Here is a 23,203-nt window from a genome sequence, read left to right on the forward strand (position 1 = left end):
CTTCCAGCAATTTATTCCAGACAACAACTGGCGGATCATACATCGACATTTCTTTCTTTATCCAAATCCTTGTTACATGGCTCTGGAAATTACAATAGATAAAGAAAAATAGAGAGGTTAAGTCTTTAAGGACTCAGTGAGAATTAAATAATAATAAATATGATGTTGAATTTAACAGAATGATATAATAGACAATAGGACGAGCATCCGACAATATGAATGCACAAGATAGAAAATATGATTAGCAAGAATAACGAGCCAAGTGAACTAATATACCCGGACCAAAGTCACGTTGTTCAATGGACTCAATCTCCAGACCAAAGTCCGTTGTCCAGGGCTCCGTCTTGGTCAATCATTTTATCATTCAATCATTCGTTGATTAACCAAGACCTTATTTGGTGAAAGTTTGATAAGAATCACACTTAGTGTGATGATATTACAATGAGAACTTTTCAGTGAAGCATTCCATCAGTATGTAATAACATTAATGAGTAAATTGAGTAGAATAAATTTGATTATGATGTGATCAAGATGATAGATTCGATCGGTAAGAAGGATATAGACATGATTGATGATTTATCATGATAGAAGGAGTGGCCATCGAAGTGATGCATCAACGAGATTAAGAGATGCAATAATTAAGCACAAGCACAAGAAATCAATAAAACATGACAAATATCATTTAATAAAATATAATATCATAATTTCCAGGCCAAATGCCAAAGGCTATATAAGAAGAATGATAAAGAATTTCCTCACCTTGAGACTTACTATAGATGAGAGTGAGAGTTCCAAGTTCAAGTCAATCCTATTGACCAATGTGATTATCATTAGTATAGTAAACACTTTTAGATATAGATTATCCTTAAATTTTTACCAAAATAAGGAATATAACTTTATAAACTTTATTTATTGACTAAAAGTTAATAAAAAAAATATTTTATTTATTTATTTAATATTTCTTTGTCAAAATTATTTTCTAATAGTCAAACTATCTTTAAAATTTACAATAATTAATATTTGGCTCCAAAAATTACAATATTTCCTGTAACAACTCTTATTATAATATTAACTGGAAAAAAATTCAAAATAGGTAATATTTGAAATTATTTTATCATTAATCGATATATATAACATTTAATATATAACTCACAAAAATCATAATAAATAACTTGTGAGTCGAAAAATTATAAAACTTCATAACTACTTCCAATGATATATTTTTCAAGTATTGAAGGCTATGAACATTTATACAAAGGTTTATATGATCTTATAGATAGTATATCATATCCGAAAATCATAGTATTTTCCTTTAAAAATTCCCAGTAAATACAATACTCATCCAAAATTTACGAAACTTGTACAGTAGCCTGGAATCAAACAGAGCATGCTTCGAAAAATATTTTTTTCATTTTTCGCCGGCGCGCGGCGCGTGGCCGGCGGCCGGCCACCATGCGCAGCCACTCTTTTTCCAGCAAATGTAAAATACGATTTCCTACAACTTTTATGTTGTACATTTTCTGAAATTCCCAGCCGAAACGTGCCAGAAAAGGAAAAACTAGTAAAACTCACACCCCGACTTCGGCTGCCGAAAAACACTATTTCCGAGGCCGATTCCGGGAAACCAAAGACATGAATGAGAAGTATGACATACAATGAACAACTTTCGTGTTTAAACTAAGGTGAAATACGGTCATAAAAGGTACGGAAATTGGGAGTGAAAACAGTACCTAAAAAGTGAGTTTTTCGGCACTATTCCCTTCCCGGACAGTAGCGGTTTATGAATTTTTACGAAAAATTGGCTGATGATTTTTCGACACCTCCTTTTGTGGTATATTTCTGGGTAAGTTGAGAGTGTTGTGGAATTTTTATAGAATATTTGGAAGGATTTTGAGTATATAAAGATATTTTTGGCCCATTTTCTCTATTTTTTTTGAGCTATAAACTCTCACCACTCCACCCTATACTAGACCCACTCCTTAAACTTGAAAATTCAGGCTGAGAACTCTTGAAATTCCTGAAGTGAAGGGTGCATTATATAGGCAATGATCAAGCCTTATCTCCAATCTATGATGAACAAATCTTGATCACCGGTTGGGCAAAAAGGGAGGTGGTGTGTTGGTTAAGCAACTGTGATGATGATATGTAGGTATGTATGCATGTATGAAAGTGTATACATAATATATTAGTTATTTCATTTTATTTTATTTATAAAAATTATTAGTAATATATAATAATTAAATATATACCTAATTATGGGGTATTACAGGAAGAGTCTGTTAGAAAATATTTTTTATAATCTGGTTATGTTTTTAAAAGGTGCTTGTGGGATGCCAAGTACGACCTAAAATGAGCTAGATCACCTAGGTGTAGTAAAGTGTTGGATCTAAAATTATTTGTTAAATTAAGACTCGAGACCGCTTGCTATTTATTTTGAATTCTTATTAGTTATTAATATGCTTCTATAAGGAAAATAAGTGTACAATTTTTATGTACGCAATATGAATTGATTTGCAATTCTTTTTTGAGATATTTAATTTTCAATTTTTTTAAGAATTAATTTAAAGTTTACTTATATATAAATGGATTAATACGCTTGATTCAAGCCCAAATGTGGAAACTCAGAACCTCTAGTTGGGAGGAAAAAAAAAATCAAATTTTGTTAAACCATATAAAGGGATATATGCACTACAAGTATTTCGAAGCGACCACTTGAGCCGTCCAGCAGCAGCCAGCTCACACCTCCGTCATCTGCCCTGCGCGCTCGATCGCCGTCTACTTCTCCGCTTCATCTAGCTTACGCCTCCACATGCACAAAATATCGGTTGCTTGGGTAGACTCATGGCTTCGTTCTGATCCCGTAAACACGGTATATCCCGCATTATCACTTTTTCCTTTGACAGAAGGAAGTAAATATTCCGAAGAATTCTGTATGAGTAAAATTCTTTTTTTACGAAAAATGATACGTAACTATTGTGAAAAGACTTTCCAATGAAAAAACTATGATCAGTTCAAAGTCATATCTAACATTGACCAATACCTTATTAGCATTACTAAAATTCAAATATTAAATAAATACCATCTTCATATGCCGCGCTATTGGGTATTGTAATTTCACAAACTGCATGGAATATAGCAATAATTGAGCATGTACCAGTGGCTTGTCTGCACTTGAAACTTCTTTGATTTTTTTCTTCTGCGTTGACTTTTGGGAACTGGGATTAGAGTTCACCTCTAGTTGCCTTAATCTTTCAGCGGCTGTTGCTTCATCGCTCTGGATTATGAGACTCAAAATTACACACTCTTTTTAAAAAAGACAAGAAGAAAAGAATAGCTAATGCCACAAAAGCAAAATCGAATAGGTGTACCTCCCCAAGAAGTAATGAACAAAATGCTTCTTCGAATTTTAAATCAAAGCCTTCTGATGATAGACATTCACAAATTAACTTTGCCTTGTTTATCTACACAAGAAAAGATATAGTCAATGATCTCTTAAAACTGAAAACTATTAAAACTCTTTCTAGCCTCACAGGTATGTGTATCTCATATATCACAAAATCAGACATAATAGACCACACTGCAACAGTTGCCAAGTAATTAGAAAACAAGGAAAATAGAATATAAGGGTAGTCTCTTAGTTTCATATTATGATAACTGAAACAGTAGATTAGTATCCAGAAAGCCCATTAGTAAGGCCCAACACGTCAGTGGTCGATAGACATTTCATGGCCACTTCTTTTGTTTTCCTGTTATTCACTGTTTCTCAATTGTTCTCCAAGGAACCTAAAAACTAAAAAAACAACTTTTTTGGTAATGGAGAAATTCTATTTTGATCACAAAGTGCCAGAGGAGTGTCATTATTATATACACAACATGCCCATGCCCCATAGTTAAGAAAGCTTTTAAGAACAAATGAGGGCATGCCCCACAAGTCCACAATTTGTCTTAAAATGTTTGGAGTTTGACAACTCCAGGACAGATGCTCTAAGGCCCAAAAGATTAGCCATGCTACTGATTAGAAATCTATATGATTCTGACTCATAAGGAAAACTCAAACACTTGCCTTATCAATCTAAAGTTCGCAAGACAGATTATGAGCCATCACATCACATCCTAGTCAGTTTTTTTTGAGATGGAAAATTAAAACATGCAGGCACCGACATTTTTATGATTAAGACGAATATACAAGAAGCTAATTTAGGAATCTAAGAGTTTACCAAGTCAACTTGTTTGCTTGAAAAACCAAGAGCAATATGAGCTAACATAACCATATAGAAGCTACCGGAATCAATAACAGTTCTTTGATTCTGCGACTCGATCGACTTCTTATTCTTCCTCGTAACAGCTAAATTATCCCAAGGTATAAGATCGACAATTTCAGAGGCCATGAGTTCTTTTAGTGCTTGATTCAAGAAGCATGGCCAGTCTTGAACTTGGCAAGAAGTTTCAACATCAAGGCCCTGTCTGAGCAACTCTTGCAAAGCTGAAATAGCTCCACGTCTTCGTTCAGTATTATCAGGCGTATGAGGCATCCTCAATAGCTCCAACGTACAGTCAGGAGCAAGCTTTTCTAAATATTCTTCAATCTGAAAGAAAATTTGAATGGCGAGCTACAGTAGCAATCTAAACTAAATAAAAAATATCCACAATCAATAGGGACCAATAAAAGCTAGAAAATTTCGGATATATGATTTTAGTAAACATCTTCATAGCAACAAGTGAATTGTACCCATCCCTGGTCTCCTTCGAAGAGAACAGGTGGTGTTTCTATGTAATGTTTGGTCACAAATACCACTCAATTGCAGTACCATCTATAACCTCGCGAAAAAAATTCCTCATTGAGATACCAAATTACTCACGGAATGAGTGCTTCAGCATTAAGGTCATACTATCTTCGTAAATCGTAATTATTTCTCTTTTGCACCTCCAGAACCATTGTTCTGGAAATTTGCATTTTTTATTTACTTTTTTTGAACAGGTGGCATAATAATCCAGCAAAACAAAAGAGGCAACCAAATTTAGCATAAAGGAAAAATAAAACTAAATGTAGGTTACCTGAGTTAACAGCTTCAACTTGCCCAGCGAACTCTTGCTTCCAAGAAGGTATCGAGCACGAACAAGGGCATCAAATCCATGAGAAATATTTTGCTTCTCAAAACCAACATTAGCTATCACACACTTCAAAAAATCACATGTAGTAAGCTAAGGAAACAACAGAAAACTGCCAGGAAAAAAGTCGTCCAATTTCAAGCACAAGTTTCTCTTCTCCTGCCTAAATCAATTTAAATGAATAATATCACAATCAACATAGGCAGAATACATTTTCAAAGCCCGAATGTTGAATAGCATAACCTCAGAAACCATGCAAAAGTTGGATTGTAATAGAAGATTTGCAAACTTGCAATCTGCCTAAAGTTTTTCAATCGAAACTTTATATGACTGACTGACTGACTGACTGAACTATACCTCCTGAAGAAGGCAAAGAACCACAGGCAACCAATCCCATGGAATTTTAAGAGAAGATTTGGGAGGCTGCTTTTCTTTGATAATTCCAGCATATTCTGGTTCAAATAGAAGTTTATCTCTCACATCCTTCAGAACCTTCTGCGGGAAAACAGCAGCAAATACGTTCATAAGATAACTATGAAGGTTAGCTGCTATGAAAAGGTAAAAATGGTTAAAAAAACCAGTCAAAAGAATATCCTATTCATATGTAGATAATTAAATTCAGCACCAAAAAAACCATATAGTTCAATCCATACAGGGCAAGATACAACATCTTCCGTGTAACCCTCATCAATCTCTGTATTTGTCAGATGTATTACTGATTTAGCAATTTCATCTTTTTCCGCTTGATCATGAACGCCAAGAATCTGCGTGCATACAACATCAAAAGTGAACAAAACCTTGCACCATATTACAAAACCAGATATCACTACCACAATTATAGTTTGCTAGACTGATATTAAAACGAACTTTACTGAGGGTACGTACACCTAACTGAGAAAAATCGGAAAAGGGATCCAGATCACTATTAAGAATAAGACTTAAAAAGAAATCCATGTGAAAGAAGCTTTGCTGTAGCATCGGAGCATAGTATCTCCAATTATTAAAACACTGAGCTATTTTGCAGCTCATAAAAGATTATGATTGCATTTGTAGACACAATATTGATACATTGCATCATAAATTTTACCACATTGAAGAGTATCATAAGGCACTAGATCATTAGGAGAGAAAAAAAAGCATAAACTATCAAAACAACCCCTAAATAAGATCATCAAGATGAAAAATCATACTCTCATTAAAAAGCAAAAGATAAAAGAATAAGAAAAATAGTGAGAACCTGGTAGCAAGTGACGGGGATTTCGATAAACGGGACCTGATTCTGCACAATGCTGTTTCTGCTGGTGCTTTCCTCAACAAATCGAAGATCCGTGGCAGCACGTAATCTCCATGGGTGACCACCAACCGCAGGAACCCTAACTCTGCCACCGTTACGATAACCAGAATTCCCACATTTATGCTTCATGCGGTAACCTTTTCTCCTATTCAAAGAGACAAAGCTGCCATTCAAATGAAACCTGCCGCTGTTCTGACCGCAACAGCAGATGCCATTCACACTAGCCACCAATGCATGAATATTTGCCATAAATTTCTAGAGCAGCTTCATTTGAACAAAAGAGGAAGAATCGAAGATCATGATCTTGAACGTAGTAGTAAAACGATTTTAAGCATGTTCGGAGATCGAGAGAGCGAAGATGACTCAACCGTTACTTCAGCTTTTGCGTTCCGAAAAGGGAAAATGAAGCCCAACAAAAATCGAAATTTATATCTTATAGATTTTAAACGTTAATATGGTAGATTTCAAATATTTTAAAAATTATAATTAACATAAATCTTACATAAATATAAAATAGAAAATAAATTCGAAATTTATAATTTTTTTATCTGAATTATAAAAATATATTTAAATATATTTGAAATCCACCAATTTTAAATTCATAATTCCAAACACAACTTTAGATTTTTTACAAAAAAAAAAGTATACATTTTTTATTAAAAAAATTATAGTTATTCTTTATTTAAATAAAAAACCTAATAAAATTGGTGAAATAGTTTGGAGGAAGATGATTAAAATATATGCAAGGAATATATTTGTAAAAGAGACGTGTATTCAACAAATAAATTTCAGAATATGACTGGTTCAGTAATCCGATTGTCTCCAGGCTCAATTGCTTTTGGAGCCTTGTGAAAATAAAGAAGACAAAATACGACATAATATAACATTACCAACTTTCATTTGAAAAGTATCAATGCATTATGGAACCACAAACAAGAAAACGAAACCATAAAACATAGTGGTTTTGAGGGATGATGTCGGGGAGACAAAAAACGCCGAGGGTCAAAATTTGATATGGCAAACACAAGGTCACATTCTGCTTCTAAATTCACCATAAAATGTTTGCCATATTTCAACAAACCAGACCAGTTAGGAGGATTCCAAACATGTTTGGTGATTAAAATCGAGCTTTTCGTTTCCGGGCAGTGTACTTTGTGTCTGGAGGGACGGTGTTGCCCTTTCTTCTCATCTGTTCCTTCTTCCGCATAACCCACACTCTTCCTTTCACCTTCTTATTTAACTTCTGCTTTTTTCTAGGTCTGTGCCTGTCAGATACACAAACCTGCAATCGAGAAAGTATTGTTTTGTAAAGAAGAAAATGAAGTACCAAGTTTCCAGGAAAGAGACTAGATAAGTTATTAACAATAAAGTGTTCGATTATCTATTGATCAAGTAAAATATGTACTCACGGATTCATTCTCTTCATCTCCGCTGCTCTCTTCATCATCGCATCTTTCCTCATCTTCATTTTTCCCTTTTGGAATGGCGCTTCTTAGAGATGGTGGCCCACAAGTGAGTACAAGGTATTCTTTTCTACTCTTTGTACTGTACAAGAAGAAAACCTATAATTAGAGCGACAACTATTTACATGGAGCATTCTTTTCTTTTCAACATATTGTGTCTTGAATCCACTTCAAAAACGAAACTATTACGGATCTAAATGATACGGGCCAAAATCAGCGGCTAGTAACGAAGAGAATTTTAGAAGTAGTAAGCCTGGGAAAAGGGATTATGAGAAGAAAGGAGTTGGTTGGGGTAATCGATTATTCTGTTTACTCTTATTTAATTGGCTTTTGCTAGGGAATTGAAGGAAGTGAAATTCCTTGTACAGAGCCAACTCTGAGAAAATTATAGCATATCATATATATTAAACTCTATCATGTTGATTCCTTCCTATTTGCTTGTCTCCTTAGTTATTTCTTTGCTAAATCATTTCGGACTCTTGACAGAAACAAACTAGAGGGAAGAAATGCCAGGAAGCTGACATGACATGGTGGGGATTATTGAAAACAGGATGACATGCATAATCTTTTATATACCTGTGCGGGAAGTCAACAACTACACCCCCAGAAAAGCCAGCTCGCATGGCAAAACCTAGAATCAGCTCACGTTGAGCCAGATTTTCAGGATACACTTGCAACACGGCCCTTGCTCCACGCGCTAAACATCGGTACAATGACCCAAAAAATGCCCTGCAATGATTTATTAAAAATTCAGATTTGTATGTTCACTGCAGAAGGCATGAGCGAACAGCCAATCACAAAGCAACACATGCCATTTATCAGTATCGATGCAAGACATGAAAGGACCAAAGAAATTACATACTTCAATCTCAAACGTGGATCGTGAGAAGATTTGTCTGCATTGCACAACCACTGGTAGGAGAGAATGAAACAGTAGGAAGATATCAGACGGGGATAATTTGCAAAAAAAGAAAAAAAAAGAAAGAGATCTATAGGTTACGGAAACCGATTTCGTGGAGATGTCAGCGTATGGTTATAAATACTGCAAATTTAAACCCAACTGCAGGTAACTGAATCAAGTCCACAATAATTTTCATTTCATCATAGTTTGTAAAGCAAAATACTTCACAAACTAAAGAAATTATTGGTGCCACAAGGTACAGATATATACGGTCACAAAAATATCATTGTTTTATAGTTACAAAGACCTCTTATACTCTTAAAATTGAAATCACTTGCATGAATTGGTCTCTATATTAATTAATTAAGATCTATAAAAGCACATATCATCAGAAAGGTACAGAAGAATAACCTGTACAGCAGATATACTAATGGCACCATCAAGAACTCCCGGTCGTAGCCCCAAACCCTACAATGGTTTAACGTACATACATGATTATGCATCAAATCAAAACAGAGAAAAATGACACGCACAAACTAAATGATAGATCAAGTTTTAGACATTCAATTCAAATTGGTAAGATAAACCAGCAAGCTTTAAAAACAATAATGTTGCGATGATTGGTGGGATGATATTTTCACTCGTTGAAAATAAAGAATCCCAATACCTAATCTTACCTTCACATATAACCAATCGACTTCACCACAAATCTGAGAAACCTTAATTTAATTTTATTGTATTACCTGAGGTTTTCATCATCATTATCATTCTGGGGAGATCTGGAATCAAATAGTTTACATTTCCCCCCACAATTTACAAACCAGTTTTAGCAAATCAAAAGCAACAAAACAGATGAAGGGTGGTTGATTCAAAACCCGTTAAGTTTTCCCATCTAAAAGTGTGCTCTGAAAAAAAAAGTCCAGCAGTTCTGAATAAACGTATCCCTTATTTCTAAATATTACTGGAGAAGATCTAACCTTTTCTTGAAGATCAACTATGATATCTTAATCACAATTTATGAGCAAATGTAGAAATTTATTTAATAATGGCGAAGAAAAACGACGACATTGGATTCACAAATGTATAAGCTTACAAAGAATTAAATAAAAATAATAGTAAGCAACTTATAAGCCATTAAATTTTGAGAATGAAATGTGATTGGTATGAACCAAACACTTAAGTGCCAACCTGCCCCATGTCACTAAGCACAAGGTCACCCTCAACTTCACGCTCCAACGCAACGTCTGGATTAATCACAAAGTAACAAATTTTAAAGAAGAACCATGAACGAGTAGGTTGTATGTTATTCGGACAATTATAAAAAAGAAAAGCCACATACGGCATACCTAACATTGCTTGTGATATATCTAAACCAATCCACTGGTGGCCATTTTCAGTTAATGTCTCCCCACTGAGTCCTGATCCACAACCTAATAAAGCCATTGAAAAAATTAAGTGTTACAGCAATATCAAAATTAAAAAGTGCATGTTTAGAATTAAAAAGGCTAGTGCATAACCTGGCATTTTGAAAACTCACATAATTTTGTATAGAGACACGTTAGAAATTATGTGAGCCATTACGATTGAGTACATGTGTAATGCATTAACCTTGGTAAACTGTTTGTATGTCGTGTTTCATCAAAATTAGACATTCACAAGTCACAATCCCAAGTAGTTGCAAAAACCCTCAACCCAGCACTTTTATCATAATTATGGACTGCATAAATATATTGATCAAAGTGGAAGCAACAAAAAGTGGTACAAAAATAAAATGTCACTTTTATGGTTTTTGAATTCCTTTTGGCAACTCATATTTAATTAATCAATTATGTATCTCTTCCTTGAACCACTACTTTTTTGGGGGGAAATATTTAGCATCCAAACCTTATTCTTGTAGCTTGATATATTGGACTGATACAGAGACCTCAAAAGTAGAACAATTACATTCCATGTGCGTTGATTTACCAATTTGCAACTTGAGCTCACGATTAACAATCTAAATTCTACCCTAGCAAAACCAATCAACTAATTAATTATTCGGGACTAATGGAGTTCAAGTCAATCACAAACACTTTAGAAAAATATACACCCAACTTCACGAGAAATTAATGAGAACTGAATCCAAAAATAAAGGATAGAAAATTACCAATATCAAGTAGTAATCTAGGTATGTTGTCATCAGGCAATGCAAGAAGCTCCAACGCCCTCTTCGAAAGTTTATCCTTTAAAGAGATCAACAGCATCGAGAAAACATTAATACATCCATGCATTAAATTGGAGCTGCAAGTAAAGAAAGTACCTGAATATCGATGATACGAGAAGAAGATGTGTACTTGCGAGCTTCCTCATCATTGTAGAATATCTCTGGTGGGGCTTGGAGCTCTGGTCGAGATGTCATCTTCTTCCTTTGCTGGCCAAAGATTAATGTTAAGCTGATGGTAATATTTAATTTTGTGACTCCAACTCTAAGCCATTCATTCATCAACTAGACAGTTTCAAAGTTGGATAATAAAGGATAATAAACCCTTTTAAGTACGAGAAAGTGGAGTTTAACTTTTAAGTATGGTCCTAGCCGAAAAAAATTTGGGATGAGGTCCCATTGAATCTCCCCCTTCGAAACTGAACTTGAAAATTTCCTTTCACTCAGTTAAAATACACCAAACAAAAAAGGAAAGAAAGAAAACAAATTTTCATAAACAAAAAAAAAAGAATTTTATTCATACAGAATTCTTCGGAATATTTACTTCCTTCTGTCAAAGGAAAAAGTGATAATGCGGGATATACCGTGTTTACGGGATCAGAACGAAGCCATAAGAGTCTACCCAAGCAACCGATATTTTGTGCAAAAGACATCAAAACAAAAACTTGGAAATTACTGAGCTTAGGGTATTACCTGGGTGATTGGCTTGAAGTGGGGCCGTGTTTGTGCGATTGAAAGTTACTCAAGGATGAGAATAGACGGAGAGAGATGAGGATGTGGAGGCGTAAGCTAGAGGAAGCGGAGAAGTAGACGGCGATCGAGCGCGCAGGGCAGATGACGGAGGTGTGAGCTGGCTGCTGCTGGACGGCTCAAGTGGTTGCTTCGAAATACATGTAGTGCATATATCCCTTTATAGGGTTTAACAAAATTTGATTTTTTTTTTCTCCCAATTAGAGGTTCTGAGTTTCCACATTTGGGCTTGAATCAAGCGAATTACTCCATTTATATATAAGTAAACTTTAAATTAATTCTTAAAAAATTTGAAAATTAAATATCTCAAAAAAGAATTGCAAATCAATTCATATTGCGTACATAAAATTTGTACACTTATTTTTCTTATAGAAGCATATTAATAACTAATAAGAGTTCAAAATAAATAGCAAGTGGTCTCGAGTCTTAATTTAACAAATAATTTTAGATCCAACACCTTACTACACCTAGGTGATCTAGCTCATTTTAGGTCGGACTTGGCATCCCACAAGCACTTTTTAAAAACATAACCAGATTATAAAAAAATATTTTCTAACAGACTCTTCCAACGACTATTTATCAATGATCGTGAATTTTCCGAAGAATTCATAAGATTCAGGCCTCCCATGAACTGGGATCGACGTAAACAAAGGCGATTTTCAACATGGGAACAAAGACGGTTATTTATTAATTATTATATCAAGCGACAGTTTTAAAAAATCCGTCGCTATATTAATCGGCGGTAACCGCCGTTTAAGAAGCGACGGTTTGTAACCATAAAATTCATAAAAAAACTGCTACGCAAAAATAAAAATTATGTATTAAATTTTCGGTAAAAAAAAGCTTTAAAACCTGATGTGCGCGAAGATATGCAGCTCCTTGTAACGCTAGAAGATCGCATCGACGAGCAAATCTACGAAATAAATATGAAAAATGTTAGTACAAAATAAAAAAACCGAAATTTCGAAAAAATTGATAGAGTTTCGCTACTACCAAAATAGGCGAAAAGCGCCCAAGAAAAAGCGGCGCATGAAAAAGGGCTGGTAAAAATGGGGTAGGTCCGATCTATAGTCATTTGAGTATATATAGAATTATAGCGACGGTTTTAGAAAACCCGTCGCTATTAGCGACGCAAAAAAATTTAGCCGTCGCTAATGGCGACGGTTTTTCAAAACCTGTCGCCAAACGACATCGGCGACGGTTTATGCACAACCGTCGCTAATTAACCGTCGCTATTAGCGACGGTTGTTGATAAACCGTCGCTGATTGTACCGTATACGGCCTTATTTAACTCTTCGCTATTCCATCCGTTTTTTTTGTAGGGATAATCGAGAACCAATGAGAAGAATAAGCAACATAATACATATATTTGTATAATTTGATATTTGTTCGGATAAATTATGTAATTATGTGACTCCGTTTTATTTAAACTAGTAGAAGACATGTGAGAAAATAAACTACGAAAAAATGAATTTATAGCAAAACTGTAGTAAATTGTTACATTTCTGCATTTAATAAATACTAACTTAGAACTTAGATACGATATTTATTTTATTTCCCAATGTATTTATTTAAAGTTTTTCTTGTTTAATTTTGATCATAACTTTGCATCATGTATCTTTATCACTTCGATCTTTATGTTTTTTCTTTTTTGTTCTAGTTTGATATTTCGATGTGTTGTTATTTATCTTCCTTTTTAGTTTTTTTATTTCTTTAACTGTCGTTTTCTTCATTTCATTTGATTCATCTTTTTCTTCTAGCACACTTTTTGTTTTCTGCAATGCATGTATTATAAGTTATTGGCCATCCTTTTGATCTTCATCATATCTGATTAATCTAAATAAAAATTTGTGTTGTTTGTGCTTCTTAGTATTGTGAATGTTTGTATGTAATTAAATTATTAAATGTATTTTATTATTTTATGAAATGAAATCATGATTTATAATAATAAAGTAAATATTTTAAATTGAATTATTTGGTACTTTTTGGATGAAATTCTTGATTGATGCTCAAATTAACATTGTAGCAGTATCTTCAAACAATATTATTCTTGCAACATGCACATTTTCTTGGACTAATAATATAACGATAATGGGCCATTATGTTTAACTAACATGGCATTCGGCTCATACCCATGCACCACTACTGATCATGGGTCGTTAGGATGGTTTATCATGAGCCTTAGCACATGCCCATATAACGCCACTCATAGAATATCTCACCCCTGGAAAGTGATTTCTTTCGCCTCCACCAACACTTGAACCCAGGACCTCCAGATATAAGTACTTAGATTCTTAAAGTGTTGGTACCAGTTGAGCTACTAGTTGTAAGGTCCAGGAAATTCAATCTACGTAACCTGACTGCATGCAATCTAGGGTTTTATTTAAATATGTGTTTAATGATTTTTATGCATTTAATGCATGATTATTGCATGGGTATGGTTTATTTCAATATTATTATTAAGTTTCATGCATTAAGGTTTTAAGTTGCATTTCGCGCTCGAACGAGGAACGGAGACCGGGGATAATCAAGAAAATATTTTTATTGAATAATTATTTTTAATTATTTAATATAAGGTGTATTTAAGGGATAATTTCGAAAATGAGTCTTGGTTGAGTATTTTTACTCGCCGGGACGTATTTTAAATCGTCACGAAAATTTTATCTATTCAGATGACTTTTGAGGGTTCGAACAATATTTTCTGAAACATATCAATCAAAATATTTTTTGAGAGTGTTATTGGCCTTGGTGTGTTTATTTTATTGTTTAGTGGGCACAAAACCCTTTTAACTCCTTTAATTATAATTGTTGGCCCATTAGTGCATAATTATTTTAACCTAAACCCTACATTTTGAAACCCTAAACCTACCATTCAGCAGCAGTCGTCCCCTCCCCATTCAGCAGCCTCATTTTCGAAGTTCCTCAGCAGCCACACGAAAATCCTCCCTAGTTTTAAAAAGAAGCTCTTTCCCCGCCTCTCCGGTGCGAGTTCTACGCGTATATCTCAAGGTTTTCGAGCGTTACAACGCAAAGACACGCCATAAATCCTCTTTTTCTCATCATTCATATCATAATACGTTGGTTTGTGTGTTTATGCATGAGAATTATTTTGATCTATCATTTGTTATCGTTTTTGCGCGGCTTTGACACGGAATACGCTTACATCTTCATGTAACTCACGTTTTTATCCGATCTTTGTGTAAGGGGATGCCGATTGGAGATGCTAGGGGCAGTGTAATTCGAGAGTGAGGGAGATTAAGGGCTGGAGTCGAAGTCGAGTCGGCATGGGAGAGGGCCGATATGTTGTTTTCTTGGAGAGCATGGGGCTTTCTGTGGTTAGATCGGGAGAAAGGAGTGATGCAGCCGTGCATGGCGTAATTCCAGCCATAGAGCTGACCCTATGAGGGTCCATGATGGGGCTGGGAAAGGGTCGTGAGCAGCTGGTCGCAAGAGGGAGTCGATCGAAGGGAGGGACATGTGTAGGTGATACTTGTCTTTGGGTTGTTTCGGTGTGAGCAGCTCAGTAACGTGCATGGGACTAGAATCTTCGGCTAGGTTGGTCCAGGAGGGTCTTGTAGTGGGCTAGGAGTGAGCGATTCGAGGCCGGTTTGAGTCGGTTGGGTGGGGCTTAGAATTTGGATCAAAAGTCGTTTTGTGAAATATTTCCCGCAAGGCTGGCGCCGCAGTGCTAGCGCTTCGGCGCTGGTACACAACGCCTAGGCTCTTAACCAGCGCTGCAGCTCCACACTGCACGGCGCCTAGACGGTAGTTCCGAGTGTAAGGGGCTTCGGTTTTAGCGCTATTCTTGATTGGGGTATCGTTACATCGTTACGATCGAGATTAGTGAGGGTTAAATTAGCTGATACGAAGCTTGTTTAGGTATCTTAGAATTAAGATTTAGATGTGGTCATCTTCGGGTAGATTTGGCAGTCTTTTCAGCGCTCTAAACACGATTTGTCATGTTTTAAAAGTTTATGTTATCACGAATACGACTTTTTATGTAAATATGAAAAATACGTTGCATGCTTGGTTTCAAGAAAAATTTACGTATATACATGATTTTATTAAGTGATGAATATGATGACATGTTTTGAATAATGAGAGTTGGTTGTGACTAATACGATGACACGATGACATGTAAGGCCAATGCTCAGTGGACATATAATGTTGTCGCTGATGTCCCTGCCGCCGGGTACCGCGGTTATACATAGATGGATCCATCGACTAACATCATGATACAAAAATCACAGCTAATGAATGAAATTCAAATTAAGAAAACGAACACGAATATGTTGATATGATGTTATATGATAATGGTTATGCATACGATTTTATAAGATCATGAAATGTATTTTATTACAGTACTTTTCATTGTTGCATGTTATGTATATGTACTTGTTATTAACGTTTCAGGTGTGTTTAGTCTTTAGACTCACTAGGTGAGAATGATGCAGGTGAGCATGTCGATGAGGAGGCTGGATGTGCTGAATTCTGAGTAGGCAGGGCTGGATGTGCGCACATGACCCGATGACCATATTTTCCGCACATCACATTTTTATGAGTTTTGAGTAGACATGATCAGTTTGTACGTTTGTTACGTTATGTTGATGATTTTCAAGATTTTTACTCGTTTTAATTTTTCATCCCTGACTGATGGCCGAGTTGGCAAATTTTTGAACTATCATATTTTAATTGTCATTTGATTATGGTTATTTTTCAAAGGTGTATTTTCCAATAGTTTTGCATGCATGCCTAGAAGGTGATTTTCGAGATTCATTAGTTGTTTTGATTATACCCTTCATACAGTTGTTGTATATCTCGTACCATGACACTTTTGATATCGTTGATTCAAAGCATTAGAGAATATTATGCAATTATATTTGTTTATGATAAGAAATTCAGATTAAATTTCATTTGTAATTTTAAATTTGAAGTCATAACGATTTGTACATAAATTTTTGCTAATATTGATATTATTTTTATTATTTTAGTGTGATTTTGATTATACTAATACTTAGTTATACATGCGATATTTGCATAAATTGTAATGAAACAATTGAATTTTTCATTTTCAAGTGTTTTTTTATGTGTTTTATCAATTGTTCAATAGGGATCTTAATTGAATATTTGATTTGCTTGTCTATCCACATGCAGTTCATTTTCTCTCGGTTGTTTTTGCTTTCCAACATGTTAATGTTCATTTTTAATATCCTTTTTGGAAATGAATTTAACTTATTAGTTTTAAAAATTTTGAAAAATAAATATGATATTGACAAGGGAATACACAAATTTACTAAAATAAACTTTTATAATATTTTTTATAATAATCACAAAAACTCATATGAGATGATCTCACGAGTCAGTTTTGCGAGATGAATATTCTATTTGAGTTATCTACGAAAAAATATTATTTTTATGCTAAAAATATTATTTTTTATTGTAAACATAGGCAGAATTGACCCGCCGATACCAATGACAGTCTTTAGCTGGAACGCTCGAGGATTGGGGGATTCTCGAGCTGTTAATCGCTTACGAATGGCCATTCGTAAGTTCTCCCCCAGTTTGGTTTTCATCTCGGAAACCAAACTTTTTGGATTAAATGCCTCAAAATTAAAAGATCGACTCGGTTTTGCAAATGGTATTACCATTGATAGTGTTGGACGCAGTGGTGTTCTTGCACTCTTTTGGAATGATAGCTGGACAATGGATATTAAAAGTTTCAGTCGAGGCCATATTGATGCAGTTGTTATCTCTGAAGGCGATATAATATGGCGACTTACGGGATTTTATGGGAATCCGGATCACTCACAGCGTGTTCACTCTTGGCAATTATTGCGAAGGCTTCAATCTCTCAAAAGCATTCCTTGGCTTGTCATCGGTGATTTCAATGAAATAGTACATCTGCAAGAAAAACTGGGAGGAAATGCACGCAATACGACCCAAATGCTTGAATTTATGGATACTCTTGATTCTTGTGGATTAAGAGACTTGGGTTATAGAGGTCCAGATTTTACTTGGAAAAATAATCGTCCTCCTCCATCAGAAATCCAGGAACGTCTTGATCGTGCTGTTGCCACGACTGCATGGTTAGATCTGTTTCCTGAGAAAATGGTTAGTCATTTGGATTATTTTGGTTCTGACCACAGATTATTCCACCTTGTCTTACAAGATAAAGCTAAAGAAAGCATAAAAAGAGGACTAGCTCGTAGACAGTTCCGTTTTGAACCACTTTGGCGATCATGTCCTGAATTCAACGAGGTTGTTAAGAACCTATGGCTTAATGGAGGATCATTTTCAATTCATCACAATAACGACTTGATTCGAGAGCTTAAAGTGTGTGGGGAGAAATTACAACAGTGGGGTAAATCAAAATTTGGTGACATCAATCGTCGAGTAGGTGATATTCAAAATACCATATCACATCTCAATAACCAGAGGAACAACTCGACTCTCCATACCACTATCAAATCTTTTGAATCTCAATTGGATCATCTGCTGAATTTACAAGAACATTACTGGAAACAACGAGCTAGGACAGATTGGCTTGCGGAAGGTGATCGTAATACAAAATTTTTTCATCAGCGGGCGTCTCGAAGACAAAGGAAAAACTATATTCAGGGGATTCTTTCTTCAGATAATCATTGGATTTCGGATTCAAATTCAGTAGCAGCTATATTTCAGGATTATTTCCAACAGCTATACACCACCTCGAGTCCAGATACGGTGGTTATAAAACATGCTCTAACAGGGATGCAGCAACGACTCTCCTCTGAGATGGTCAATCAACTGGACGAGCCTTTCTCTCATGATGAAATTAAGACGACACTTTTTAACATGAAGCCATGGAAAGCTCCGGGTCCGGATGGGTTTCATGCGGGTTTTTTCCAAGATCAATGGAATTTGATTGGTGCACATATAACTCAGGTTTGCTTGAACATTCTTAATAACGGTTCCTCTTTTGGTGATCTGAATTCCACAAATTTAATTCTCATACCAAAATTTAAGAAAACCACTGTAGTTTCACATTTTCGGCCAATCAGTGTATGTAATGTTATTGCAAAGATAATTGGTAAAGCTTTGGCAAACCGACTGAATAATATTTTACCAATCATTATCTCTCAAGAACAAAGTGCTTTCATACCAGGTCGTTTAATCACAGACAATATTCTGGTCGCTTTTGAGTGCCTTCATACTTTGCGTCAAAAAAAGAAAGTCAAATCAGGGTTAATGGCCATAAAGTTGGATATTAGCAAAGCTTATGATCGAGTGGAATGGGAGTTTCTTCGTATTATCATGAAGAAGATGGGTTTTTCGGATAAATGGGTGGAGTTGATTCTACGATATATTTCCTCTTCGAGGTTTTCTGTACTTTTGAATGGTGATCCAGGGGTAACTTTATGCAGAGTCGTGGTCTTCGTCAAGGGTGTCCACTCTCTCCTTATTTGTTTTTGATCCGCTCTGAAGGTTTATCTAATCTTTTGAACTGTCGAGTGGGAGCTGGTTTGATGAAGGGTATCAAATGTGCAAGAATGGCTCCTGTTATAAGCCATCTTTTTTTTGCTGATGATAGTCTGATTTTGGGTAGTACTGATGTGCTTAATTGTGCTAATATTAGGGAAGTGTTGTCTATCTATGCAGATGCATCTGGACAAGTAATCAATCTTCAAAAATCATCAATTACTTTTAGTCCAAATCTTTATGCAGAACACAAATCACATGTTTATACTACTCTTAATATGCCACCGAATGAATCCTATGAAATTTATTTGGGTCTCCCAGCTTTCATGGGTCGCAACAGAAACCAGGTTTTTGATGGCATTAAACAAAGGGTTTGGCGCAAATTACAGGCTTGGAAACGGAATCTGTTTTCTGCGGGCAGTCGTGAGATCTTAATCAAGGCGGTTGCTCAGGCTACGTCTATTTACACTATGTCGATTTTCAAAATTCCTTATGGGCTATGTCACTGTTTACAGCAGATGATTATGAAATTTTGGTGGAGTAATAACAAGGACAAATGCATTTACTGGAAAAAGAGGAACTTGTTATGCCAACCAAAAGCTAAAGGAGGGTTAGGATTTCGTGATCTTCATAAATTCAATCAGGCCCTCTTAGCAAAGCAAGGATGGAGAATGCTTCAAAATCCTGTATCTTTAATCAGTCGTCTTTTCAAGGCTAAGTATTTCCATTTCACTGACTCATGCTTCACTTGGATCATACCCATCTTATGTGTGGCGTTGTATTTTATGGGGAAGAGACTTGCTTTCGAGTGGTATCCGTTGGCAAATTGGCTCTGGTGAATAAATCAGAGTTTTCCGAGATCCTTGGCTATTGCGTCCATTATCATTTAAGCCTATAACCATACCTCAACATCAGTTTGAAGATTTGCGGATTAGTGAGTTGAGATTGGGGTCGGGGGCATGGAATTGGCAGTTAATCGAAGGGATTATTTGGAAAATTGGTCATGATGAATTCCGTCGTTTTCCGATTCATGCTCTGTCGGGAAACGATAGACTCATTTGGCATTATACCCATAATGGTGATTTCTCAGTCCGATCAGCTTATTTTCTAGCATTAAAAGATGGGATAGAGAGCAGCATGAGTAGCCCGGCAGGGAATGAAAGATTCTTCAAAAGTCTATGGCATCTTAATATCCAGAACAAGATTAAGATCTTTGTATGGAAAGCTATACACGCTATACTTCCATCCCGTCATCACTTAGCTTCGAGAGGAGTCCAGGTTGATCCTTTGTGTCCTCGTTGTAATTTGTCTAATGAGCATAGCTTCCATGTTTTATGGCACTGTCCTTGGGCGAAAGATGTGTGGTCTGAATCGGCTTTATGGCCTATGTTATCCAGGTTTCGAGGATAAAATTTTATGGAACTTTGGTGTTGGACAATTTTGAACGGCTCAGGTGATGATGTGGGATGTTTTGCAATGATATCCTGGAGCATTTGGCTTGCCAGAAATCAATGGGTTTTCGAAGGCCGGCCAATGAATGGTAGAGAAGTGGTGTCTCGTGCAGGTAATATTTGGGCTCAGTTCTTAACTTCAAAACCTGTCTGAATCAACAGTACCATTAATGAACCTCTTTTGATTCATTGGATTGCACCACAACTTGGGAGTTTTAAGATAAATGTGGATGCTGCCGTCTTTGATGATTCTGATGTCTTCGGTGTTGGGATGATTGTTCGAGATGATAAGGGTATGGTTTTGATGGCTCGTGCAGGCTATCTTGAGGGTGTTTTAACTCCTTACCTGGCTGAGTTACTTGCTCTTCGAGAAGGTATTATTTTAGCCTATCATCTCCAGTGGACCATTGTCATTGTAGAAACTGATGCTCGTAATGTAGTTGAATCTATTCGTCATCCTAATGCTTTTGCACCTGAAGCTTCCATTATCTCTTTTATTAGAAGACTTATGCGGCAAACATCTGGACTCACCATCACCTTTTGTCGACGTTCCGCCAACAAAGCAGCTCATGAACTTGCATCCTTTGGTCTCAAAAATTTGGTGAATGTTGATTACAAAGATTGTAGTCCTTTTTATTTAGGTTCTTTTGTAAGAAGTGACTTTATTTATAATATATGAATGTATCCGTTTTATTCAAATATCCACCTATAACTAAAACAAATGTAATACCAACATTTCAACTCCCGAGACATGCCTCAAATTATAATTATACCATATATAAAGTCTGAAAATCCAAGTGGTCCGACGACTTTCTGATATTAATTTGATAAAATTCTCCTATTAACTTAGAATATCAAAAATAAATTATAATTTATCTATAAATATAATATCTCATCTACTTTCTAAAATTTAAAAATTTGCACATTATCTCTGCAAATTACAATTTTATTTAATGTAGTTGAAATATTATTATTTTTAAAAAATCACGTATTATCCAAATAATAATGAGATAATAACAAAATAATCACATATTTTTTCAATATAATTTTTTTGTAGTTTTAAATAAAAATTATGTTAGACTTAATTTTATTGTGGGGATGAGTATCAAAACCAGTAGGAATAACACTAACCAGAAGATTATGCAAAGCAGTAGCTTTTGACTCGCCTTACCAGAAGCAGTACTCTAGTTAGTACTCATGACTTAGTATAACAGAAGCAGAACTTAACCCTACTGGTTCACTACTTAACGGCATTCTACTCGATCGTCTCTATCTTGAATGTTACCGTTACTTTGTCTAGTACTATGCATTAACTGCACCATTAATTGTTGTACGAAGTCATTTAATTCGCTTTACCATTTTTGGTATAAAACAAGACTGACTATGTTGAAAGCTCTTTGCAGGATCCTCTTTAGGAAATAAAGCTGTTTCTATCAGAAGTCAAAAGAGCCGTTTTTTATTATAGACGTTGGATTCAAGTTATCTATATATATGGATCAAAACCATTTAGAGAATGACTCTGATCATTTTTATCTATCCAACACTTCATTGAGCAACCGATATTCAATCATCATCTTCTAAAGCTCAAACTTGCAGAAAATCAGTACACGTCTCAGATTTTACATCTGATCTTTGAAGATCATTTTGTACTGTTATCTGCCCATCTCTTCAAGAAAAACACTTTACTACATTTCGAAAGAAGAGTTTGTAAAACTGGAAAATAGTCTTTTCTAGAACGTTGTTGTATTGAACTATTGTGTTGAGTTACTAAGAGTTTCAGTAGGCAAAAGATAAGCCCTGTTGAAGTGGGTGTGTACAAGGGTGTACTGTAAAATCCAAAGTCTCTTAGTGATACCTTCTGAAAACAGAAGAAGGGGAGACGTAGAAGATTTTATCTTCGAACTTTCGGAAACAACTACTGTTTTATTGCCTACTGTTTTACTATTTTCACTTTACTCCATCATATCGTTTTCGTACTTTTTACTATGATCTGCTGGACTTACACTCGAACAAGATCAACTACAATCTCTAACATGATTCTAGTACCCTTTGCAAAATCTATCAGTAAAGGAGAAGAGTTTATTCACCCCCTCTAAACTTGACATCGATCCCCAACAAGTGGTATCAGAGCAGATTTCTCTTGTTCTGAAAATTTGCAATAGTTATGGCACATTTTAGCAAGGTTCCCATGTTCTCGAAAGAAGATTTTGATGACTGGAAGATCCGCATGCAAGCTCATCTTGCAGCCCAAGATGATGATATGTGGTATGTCATCACAGACGGCCCTTTAAATATCTTAAAGCCAAATACAGCTATTGCTGTTTATGATGGTGCACCACAAATGGTTGAGAAACCAAGAAACGAATGGACTGGCGAAGATAATATGAAGCCAATCTTGATAATGTCGCGAAGGATATTCTGTATAAAACTCTTGATAAGAACACCTTCAGCAAAATCAAGATGTGTTCTACTGCGAAAGAAATATGGGAAAAGCTCATTCAGATATGTGAAGGAAATGAACAGACAAAAGAAAATAAACTATCTGTAGCAATGCAGAAGTTTGAAAATCTAAAGATG

At 35.4% G+C, this 23,203-nt stretch overlaps 2 protein-coding genes and 1 long non-coding RNA gene across 6 annotated transcripts; 1 reads left to right on the forward strand and 2 right to left on the reverse strand.

Moving 5' to 3' along the window:
• Positions 1-2,330: 2,330 nt before the first annotated feature.
• Positions 2,331-7,127, reverse strand: LOC142549913 (plastid division protein CDP1, chloroplastic-like). Its single transcript, XM_075659144.1, has 8 exons — positions 6,347-7,127; positions 5,763-5,873; positions 5,467-5,604; positions 5,056-5,178; positions 4,218-4,586; positions 3,369-3,461; positions 3,155-3,274; positions 2,331-2,928 (listed from the first exon to the last, which is right to left on the reverse strand). The coding sequence occupies exons 1-8, from the start codon at positions 6,650-6,652 to the stop codon at positions 2,776-2,778; spliced, it is 1,413 nt and encodes a 470-aa protein (XP_075515259.1). The 5' UTR covers positions 6,653-7,127; the 3' UTR covers positions 2,331-2,775.
• Positions 7,128-7,279: 152 nt separating this feature from the next.
• LOC142549914 (18S rRNA (guanine-N(7))-methyltransferase RID2-like) lies at positions 7,280-12,630 on the reverse strand. Of its 4 annotated transcripts, none has more exons than XM_075659146.1 (10): positions 12,570-12,630; positions 11,067-11,177; positions 10,914-10,989; positions 10,114-10,197; positions 9,956-10,011; positions 9,179-9,235; positions 8,729-8,778; positions 8,443-8,595; positions 7,813-7,948; positions 7,280-7,685 (listed from the first exon to the last, which is right to left on the reverse strand). In XM_075659146.1, the coding sequence occupies exons 2-10, from the start codon at positions 11,163-11,165 to the stop codon at positions 7,521-7,523; spliced, it is 876 nt and encodes a 291-aa protein (XP_075515261.1). In that variant the 5' UTR covers positions 11,166-11,177; positions 12,570-12,630; the 3' UTR covers positions 7,280-7,520. The 4 variants fall into 4 exon arrangements, with proteins under 4 accessions (XP_075515261.1, XP_075515263.1, XP_075515262.1 ...); XM_075659148.1 differs by having other exon boundaries at positions 11,067-11,172; positions 12,570-12,589; XM_075659147.1 differs by lacking the exon at positions 12,570-12,630 and adding an exon at positions 11,661-12,535 and having other exon boundaries at positions 11,067-11,172.
• A 6,192-nt stretch (positions 12,631-18,822) lies between these two features.
• Positions 18,823-21,294, forward strand: LOC142548306 (uncharacterized). Its single transcript, XR_012820958.1, has 2 exons — positions 18,823-20,453; positions 20,573-21,294. It is a non-coding gene; the product is annotated as an uncharacterized LOC142548306 (long non-coding RNA).
• Positions 21,295-23,203: the final 1,909 nt, after the last annotated feature.

The sequence above is a fragment of the Primulina tabacum genome, chromosome 6 (assembly GCF_025594145.1).
Source record: "Primulina tabacum isolate GXHZ01 chromosome 6, ASM2559414v2, whole genome shotgun sequence".
NCBI lineage: Eukaryota > Viridiplantae > Streptophyta > Magnoliopsida > Lamiales > Gesneriaceae > Primulina > Primulina tabacum.